Here is an 8784-nt window from a genome sequence, read left to right on the forward strand (position 1 = left end):
CTTCAAATCTGGCCTCAGATACTTAGTAGCTATGAGACCTTGGGCAAGTCACTTAACCCTTCTTGCCTACTTCCTTACCTGTAAAATGAGCTGGAGAAGGAAATGGCTAACTACTTCAGTTTCTTTGCCAAGAAAACCCCAAATGAAGTCACAAAAAGTCACATATGACTGAAACCACTGAACAACAAAAACAAAGGTAGATGTACACCAGCGATAGTAATGTCAGGCTAATTTAAACCAAGAGAAAGGGAGATAAACAACTCTTGTAGAATTGATTCTATACAACCGGGTAGCTTCATATATACTAATGAAAATACAGCCCTGCCTGATGTAATGACATGATCCAGAAGGTAAGTTTAAAGACCCAGAAGTGGGTGTAGATGTGATCCAAGCAGTGCTATGAAGGGTCTGTTGGACCAAAGCCATGACCAAAACATGACATTCTTTCCATTATGATAGGGCCAACAGTCATAACGAGAATGGTCCCTCTAGATAACCATTATCACCCCCTTTCCTGTGTGTTCTTTTCACTTCTAAGTCCCATCAAGAAAGATGTAGCTAACTTGAGAAATAAGAAAAAAGAAATGTGAAGAGACTTAGTAGAGAAAGAAGTCAGTCAAGAAGAAGGGAATGAATAAAAAAAAATATATCACTCAATAGAAGGGAAGATTGAGTGGCGATTTCCAGCTCTGGGAACCTCCTGGAGCTAATGTACATCATATATTATATTATATGCTCATTAGCATTAAATTTAGCACAAATAAACATGAGTGTGAATTCATCTGAAACAAGATTCAGAGTACTTATTAACATTGGCTATTTACAATAAATAACATATCTCCATTTATTTTTCATGGTTTGACTTACTCTCTTCTTGACATGTTCTATCTGACCCCCTGACCTTTTGAAGGAGACTCAACAGAAGACAATCAGGATGCAGGAAAAATGCATGATGGAGGAAGAAAATTCCCTATTGTTTCAATTTAAAATTAAATTGAAATTAACTGAAATTTAATTTGAAATGAAATGAAAATGAAATTAAATGAAAATTAAATCAGAAATGTCTTTTCTCATAAGTAACTTGTTATTCACAGGCACATTTCTTCAAGGTATAATTTTTACTAGGATAGATAAATTTAAGATCAAAGTATTTTTAGAGCTAGAGAAAATCTTAGCTTGGATAAAGGGACTGTGTGGCCTGGTAGAGAGGGTATTGAACTTGCAGTCAGGAAACCTGAGTTCACATCTTACCCGGACTCAGTGAGTTGTAAGACTTTGGATTAGTCACTGGATTTCTCTGAGTTACAGTTTCCTTGTTGGTAAAAAGGGAATAATAATATTTGTTTTCCTTATCTCTAGAGGCAGTATGGCATAATGGGGAGAAGGCTAGCTTTGGAAGCAGCAAGCCCCTCAATATCTCAGTGCCCTCAGGCAACTTTCTAAGACTCTAAGTTACCCTTATCCTGCCTCCTGTCAGTGGAAATCACACACTGGGAGTTAAAATCATTTATCTAGACAAAGCAAACCCCCAAAAACTGACTTTATAGAGTTATTGGGTAGAAAGGGTTTGGCTAATCTTAACTCACATTTAAATAGTGTCACCTAGTACAACCTTGATCTATTTTTTCCTCTTCAAAATAAAAACAAAGGACGATATATACAACCATGCACTTCTGCTGTGGTACATTTTGAAAAAGAACACACACATATACACATATATTTGTGTGTGCATTCATATGTGAGTATAAGAATCCTACTCAAAATAGATAATAATAATAATAGTTCCCATTTATCTAGTACTTTAAAGTTTGCAAAGGACTTGTTATTTTACTTGATTCTCACAATAACTCTGTGATGCTATCATGATTATCACCCCCATTTTACAGATGAGGACATAGAGGCAAAGGGAGGTTAAATTACTTGCCCATCATCACACTGCTAGGCGCAGAGGCTGGATCTGAGTTCAGGTTTTCCCGAGTTCAGACCCAGCACTCTATCCACCATACCACCTAGCTACCTTGAATGGTTCCAGCATTTTTATAGCGAGATGCTCCTGGTAGAGGCTTTTTTGGTGAGGTCATTTGACACCGTTGTTTAGGTTTTCTTCTCTTTTTATACATACAAGGAGCAATCTCTCAACCCAAACATTACTTTCAACGAGCCGACATTATGAACACGACTTACTGTTTCGACAAGGAGAGTATTCTGCATAGGCGCTGAAGTTCTGAATTGCTACATAGCAAGTGCCAACAGGATCCTTTTCCCTGGTAGCTTTGAGGGTTCTCCAGTGATATAATGGAGCACAGGCCTGTTAAAATATCAGAGACTCAGAAGAGGATTTAGCTACCTTGTTTTGTTACATCTGGAACACACTGGAATCTATGCCAAACCACAATAAATAAGAAAATAGCCACGGTATCAGTTGCATTGACTGAATTGAGATTGTCTTTAGTGGCTCTCTTACAGAATGATAAAGGCTTGACAATCTATTGTAGAATTCTTGACTTTGGGAATTTCTAGTGATGTCAGAGGTTATTTAGTTTAGTCCGTAAGTAATCAGTCAATCAATGCACATTTATTAAACACCTACTATGTACCAGGCATTGTGCTAAACACTGGGTATACAGAGAAAGGAGATTCAAGGAGCTCACACAAATGATTACCTGGCTTATACCTGAAAACCCTTTGGCAGGGTAACACATTACACTTTGGGGCAGCTTTAATAGTTAACCCATTGCAAATCCTACTGATTTTATTTAACTCAAAGGGTTAGGGTAAAATAAAAAATAAACTATGCATCTATTGAAACAAATTTTGAACAGATCTTTTTATTATTATTATTATTTTTAAGCAATTGGGGTTAAGTAACTTGCTCAAGGTTACACGGCCAGTTATTTCTGGGTGTGGTGCTGAGTATCTGAGCCCAGATTTGATCCCCAGGTCATCCCGACACTGGAGCCAGTGCTCTTACTCGCTGTGCTACCTGGCCGCCCCAAGATCTTTTTATTATTAAAGAAAAATACTTAAGAAGATTTTTTAAAAGTCCCCTAAAGCAGAAATAGCTTATAATGTTTTATTGCATTTGCATAAATGTGATACAATAAAAAGAATTTAATGTAGCTGATTTGATGTAGTTGATTCTGGGTTCTAAGGCTGAACTCTCCCACTTCCTACCTGTTCTCTCTGAGCCCTAATTTCCTCATCTATAAAATGAATGTATTTAACTAGAGGGTCCCTACAATGGCTTTGACATAGAGTACTATCATTCTGATTTCTTAATATGGGAACCAAGTCCATACCCTCTTCTCTCTTGTCTTGGTTTCCAAACACTCAAGACCTCAGAGTTAGCACTAGAAAGGACCTAGAAGATCATCAAAAAATTATGCTAAATTAATTAGAGTTAGGATTATTTCAGGCCAGGGAATTGAGTCAAATAGATGCATCTTTGGATATTGAAAATGCATTTTATGGTTTAAAAAATGACTTTAATTTGTACAGACAGTCACTGGTTTTATTTGCTTTAATATTGAAATTATACTCATTAACTGCCATATAATAACAGTCTTATCTTAGTGCAATGCAACATTGTTGCAAAGGAAACTATGATATTAGTACTTTAGTGAGAAACTGTTTGAAACTCCCTTTTAAAATCTTGGGAATTATCATTGTAATATTTCTCACAGTGCTTCATGTGCAGCAAGTGCTTAATAAATATTTGCTGGATTTAAGTGAATTTCCAAAGAAATGTGAGATTGTGTCAGTAGTTGTCAACAAATCATCCAGTAGGAACAGGGTCAATCTCATGCTTCAGCAAAGATTCCAAGGTCAATGGAATGATTTTTGAAGGTTTCTGTTTGCTTGAGGAATATTTATTTAAAGAAAAGAAGGCTCAACTCAAAGTTTCTGGGAGAGCTTTTTTATGAGGCTTGTGACACCAGAATTATACTTCTAAAACCTTTCTAATTCTAAAAAGTCCAACAAAATTACTGTTAATTAAACATTTGAACATCTACATAGCAATTCCATTCATTTTTATGTCAAATTCATTATACAGTTGGCGATCCTTGTATGTTTTCTGAGTGTAGTAAAATTTTCTCACTTTATAGTAATTGGAATAAATTTTTACCATACTAAGTGATCAAAGAGTTCATAATTGCAGTACTTTTGTTTTGATGACATTGCTGACCACACCCATAATTTGTTTGAGACCAGAGCCTCAGTAAATAATGCAGCAATGGCTCTGTTGTGATGGGGAAATGTGGTCCATTTGCAAATGATCTACTTTATTTCATGGTTTCCAGAAATGCATTCTTAGTAAGAGTGGCCATTCCCTATAGATTATTTTGGCCAACATCAGGAATTTCTTTAGACAAAATAATGTACATCAGAGCGGGAATAAGGAATGTTTGCACAAACTGTTTTACTTGGTTCTCCCAAAACATTTTAGCTTGCAGGGAAAAAATAGAAAAATATTTTAATCTAGAATTCAGTAGATTTGATAAAATAAAATTTTGCTAGAAAATGTATACATAATAAAATATATGTCTATGCACACACACATGTTTGTGTATCTATCTATCTATTCTGTAGACTCTTTGTTTCTTATTCCCACTTGCTGGGCCTAATACTGGATGAGTGTGTTCTACCTTATTTAGTCAAGCATTTATTTCTAAGAACACAAAATCCTGAAACTGTAGGCCTTGGAGTGAACTTGAGAAGTCATCAAATCTATCTTCCCACTTTGGGCAGGCTAACACTTAAAGTGATTCCAGATGGATGAGGACATAGCCTAATTTTAAAGACGTGGTGTCCACAACATCTTGGTAATTCATTCCAGTGTTTAACCAACTTCATCCTAGAAGAGTTTTATACTCTAGCCCCAATCAATTAGACCACAGTGTAAGTTCTCCATAGACTAAGAATCCCTTATTTCTATACATTAGGTAAGACCTCTCCAAACACTTAGACATTGTGAACTTATGTCCTTGCACTTTACTAGCTTACCAGGGTCACAATGACTTATGCCATCCAAAATTCGAACCACAGTACTTGTGTTCCTGCTTTCAATTGAATACAGCAAAAATGTTAAGTGCTCATTGTGTTCAAGGCACTGTTCTAGCCCTGGTAATTACAAAGATAAAATAAAATAGACTTTGTTCTCACACAAAGTTTATAATCAAATAGGGAAAATTTATAAATTCTAATTAAATTAAAATTTAAAAATTGGATAGATAGATAACAGACCATATTGTGATAAGCATCACTGACTCCAAGGATCTTTCTTGAGCCCTCTTCTTTTCCCTTTTTCACGTTCTTTCCCTTGGCAGATAAATGGAGCAATGGATAAAGAGTTGGGCCTGGAGTCAGGAAGACCTGAGTTCAAATTCAGCCTCAGACACTAACTGTGTGATCCTGGGCAAGTCACTTCATCTCTGTCTCCCTCTATTTCCTCAACTGTAAAATGTGGATAATACCAGCATTTATGCTCCAGGATTGTTGTGAGAATGAAAAGAAAAAATATTCACAAAGCACAAAGACTGGTATATATAGATACTTAATAAATGATTATTTCCTTCCCTTTCCACCTTGGTGAACCAAGGATTCAATTACCTCTATCTGGCCCTAGTCTCCCTTCTGAACTCCAGGCTCTATGACCAAGCCTTTGGGCCATATTTTAAACCCAAAATGTCCTAAATGTGGCTTATTCTCTTCCTCATCATCCTCCAGACTTTCCTATTTCAGTTTTTTATCATCCAGGTTCACAACATCCAAGTCATCCTGGGCTCTTGCTTCTCCTTAGTTAGCTTCTGTTTAGTTAAATCTTATTGGTTCTTCATCTAGAACACCTTTTTATCTGTCCCATTCTCTCCACTCACACAGCCACTACCCTAACTGGGGGTCCTCATCCCCTTTCCATCCACCCATCCTGTCTACACAGCTGCCCAAATAATATGCTTGTGCAAAAAGTCTGGAGACGTCACTCCCTTGTTCAAAAACATTTAGTGAAGCCTTTTCATCTCTAGGATAAAAATCCAACTCTTCTATTTGACTTTAAAGTCTCTACCCAGTCTGGTTCCAACTTGCCTTTCCAATCCTCCTTTAAATTAATTTATTTTATGCATGTTGTGTTCCAGCTAAACTAGCAGACCAGCTATGCCCCACCCCAAGCATGCCCCCTTCTGCTTCTGCCTCTTATCTCCAGAATATAATCCCTCCTTACCTCTTCTTCTTAGGATTTTATTTTCCTCTCAGACCCTGCTCAGTTGTCACTCCTTCACAAATCCTTTCCTCATCTGTCCCTAGCTTCTCAAGCTTGGGATGGCTTCCTTGTCCGCAGACACACTGCATTCACCTAGTAGACTGTTAACTCTTTGAAGGCAGGGCCAATTCTGCCTTGGTCTTTGTAGCAAATTTAAAGGTGGAGTTAGGATTTATAAAACCCCTTGATCCCATCTGTGATATAGGTCATTCTGTAACGCTGCCCTTGTCAGATGGGTTTGGCAGTCCTCTGAAGAATAGTCCTGGGGTGCTGAGCATGTCAGGAGATATGATTGGTTTCCTGACTGGTAGAGAGTCTGGGAGAGAAGCATGGAATGTATTGGTGGGGGAGGTGGAGATGAGGAAGAGAAGACACAGACTTTGAATAATGAATGGGAGGCCTCCAAGGTTGTAGGTATGCAGGGAGGAGCCAATACTCCAACTTGTCCCTCGATTTCCAGGGCTTGTGCCTCCAGAGACTGCTGATGGTGCACTTCTCAGGTTATCATTTCTCCATGGATGAGCTAAGATTTTATCCAGCTCTTAAGTTACAGAGTCTTGAATTTTTTTGTATTCTATCACCTAAACTAATCTGTGTGACTTCCCTAATTAATGGTTTACTGTTTACTTTGGTAGATATGTTTGCCTACTCTCCATGATCACCTTTTGTATAATAGCATTTGGTGGGAAAGTAGGATCATTGATCTGGAGCTGGAAGAGACCTCAGAGGCCATCCAGTACAGGTCCCTCATGAGGCTCACATATGAGAAAAAGAACGTCCAGGGAGCTTAGGTGATTTACCCAAGGTCACCCAAGGGAAGTGTGAAAAGCAAGATTTGAACTCAGGTCTGTTGACTCTAAAACCAGTGTCCTAGCCACTGTACTAAATTGCTTCCCTGTACCCAAGCAATAATCCACCTTACCCAGTTGTGCAAGGCAGCATTTTGAATGTTTTCATTAGTAAAATTTTTGTGGGACTAAATTCAAAACATTGTATTGTTTTCACATACTAAGAAAGTGACTCCAAGTTTTTCTTGAAAATACACTTTTACTTTTCCATTACCGTCCAGAATTAACCAACAATTATTTTTTTTAGAATGGATCACATGTGCTATTTTTGATTCCCATTCTCTTGAAATATGTCTCCTTTTGTACTTTCTGAGACTATTTCATAGATGATTCCATATGAATTAAGGATTTCATAAGTGCTAGCAATTTTACAGGCATTTTCAGCACTTAAAAAATCAATATACACAGACAAAAAAAAAAGCTATGTGAAGGGAGTTAGATTTTTTAAAAATGAATTATCAGATAGAATGACCTTTTCAATGAAAATGACTATGTCATACTGCCCCCAAAGGAAAGAAAGAAATGTACTGATTCGGGAATATGAGAACTACAATAACTCAAGTGTGAGACTAGAGAGAGTGTACTGTAAATGTTCAGTTTGTAACTAGAGAGGGCAGTATTTTATAGATTACCTGTTTTATGTCAAAATCCCTTTTGGGGGTTAACCACAAGACCAAATAAAGCAAGGCATTTCCTTTAGGCACTTATTCCTATTAAATCATAATTGAAATAGCTTTAAACAAATCTCAAAGCCAAAGTTATTTCTATATTCTCATAAAGGAAAATTAAAGCTGACCAGCTTTTTAAAAAATCCAACAGAAAATCTTTTGGTAGTATTTCTGTGAAAGAATAGACAGTACATAATAAATAATTCAAACACATATCATAGTCAGGGAATAAATGAGTTAGAATCATTGATCCATGGAATATCAGAAAGGCAAAAGGTCTTAAAAAACATGATTCATCTGATGAATTAGGTTTCTATAGGGCTGATCATTGAACTTAACAAAAAAAAAACCTGCTAATGCTGCTAAGATCTGAATTATAACAAAACTTGCTAGTTCTGACAAGATTATTCAGCTGTCTGAATGACAGAATCCCAATAGTAGCATGACCAACATAGCGGGGTAATGGGCCTTTCACCAGAAATCCTATATAACTATCTGTGATTTTAAAATGTTTACTTATTTTTAATCACTTTGAATTTTTTTAGTTGAGAAATAGCAATTTGATGAAGTTATTTCTAGAAATGCAGTTTTATTTCCTATAGAACAGCAGCTGGAATATAGTATGCACTCAATAAATGTTTGCTGACTTATGACTCTAAGTAATCTACTACTTTGCCTGTGAGAAAAGCACCAAATTTTATTTCTAACATGGCGACAAAGTTTCCTTTAAGCTTTTGAATCTTACTTTATAGAATACAACTTGCATATAATTTTGCTTCTTAAAATCTTGCTTTTAAAACATGACAGAGAAGAGATGTGTAGCTGATTTTCTAAAGGAAAAAAAGCATAATAGAGGTAGAGTCAAGACTTACCACCACTTTCCCTTTATGAGCTTTTACTGTTGCTCCAAACCACTGATTTGATTTAAACTCAATAGGTTCCTTGGTTCCATTGACTCTAATCTTTCTGTTGTCTGATAAAAGAGAAAGGAGGGTTATTAGCTTCAGAA

General features: G+C 36.6%; 1 protein-coding gene across 4 annotated transcripts in view; it reads right to left on the reverse strand.

Moving 5' to 3' along the window:
- ITGA8 (integrin subunit alpha 8) overlaps positions 1-8784 on the reverse strand; it is a 238191-nt gene that overhangs the window by 201897 nt on the left and 27510 nt on the right. For all 4 annotated transcript variants that reach the window (XM_069086246.1, XM_069086244.1, XM_069086245.1 and 1 more), the window contains exons 3-4: positions 8648-8748; positions 2185-2308 (exon numbers count right to left, since the gene is read on the reverse strand). In XM_069086246.1, the coding sequence (XP_068942347.1) occupies positions 2185-2308; positions 8648-8748 (225 nt within the window). The remainder of the gene's footprint in view (positions 1-2184; positions 2309-8647; positions 8749-8784) is intronic.

Source organism: Petaurus breviceps, unplaced genomic scaffold, assembly GCF_028583685.1.
Source record: "Petaurus breviceps papuanus isolate PSGF00001 unplaced genomic scaffold, PetGlider_PUasm1.0 178, whole genome shotgun sequence".
Taxonomy (NCBI): Eukaryota; Metazoa; Chordata; class Mammalia; order Diprotodontia; family Petauridae; genus Petaurus; species Petaurus breviceps.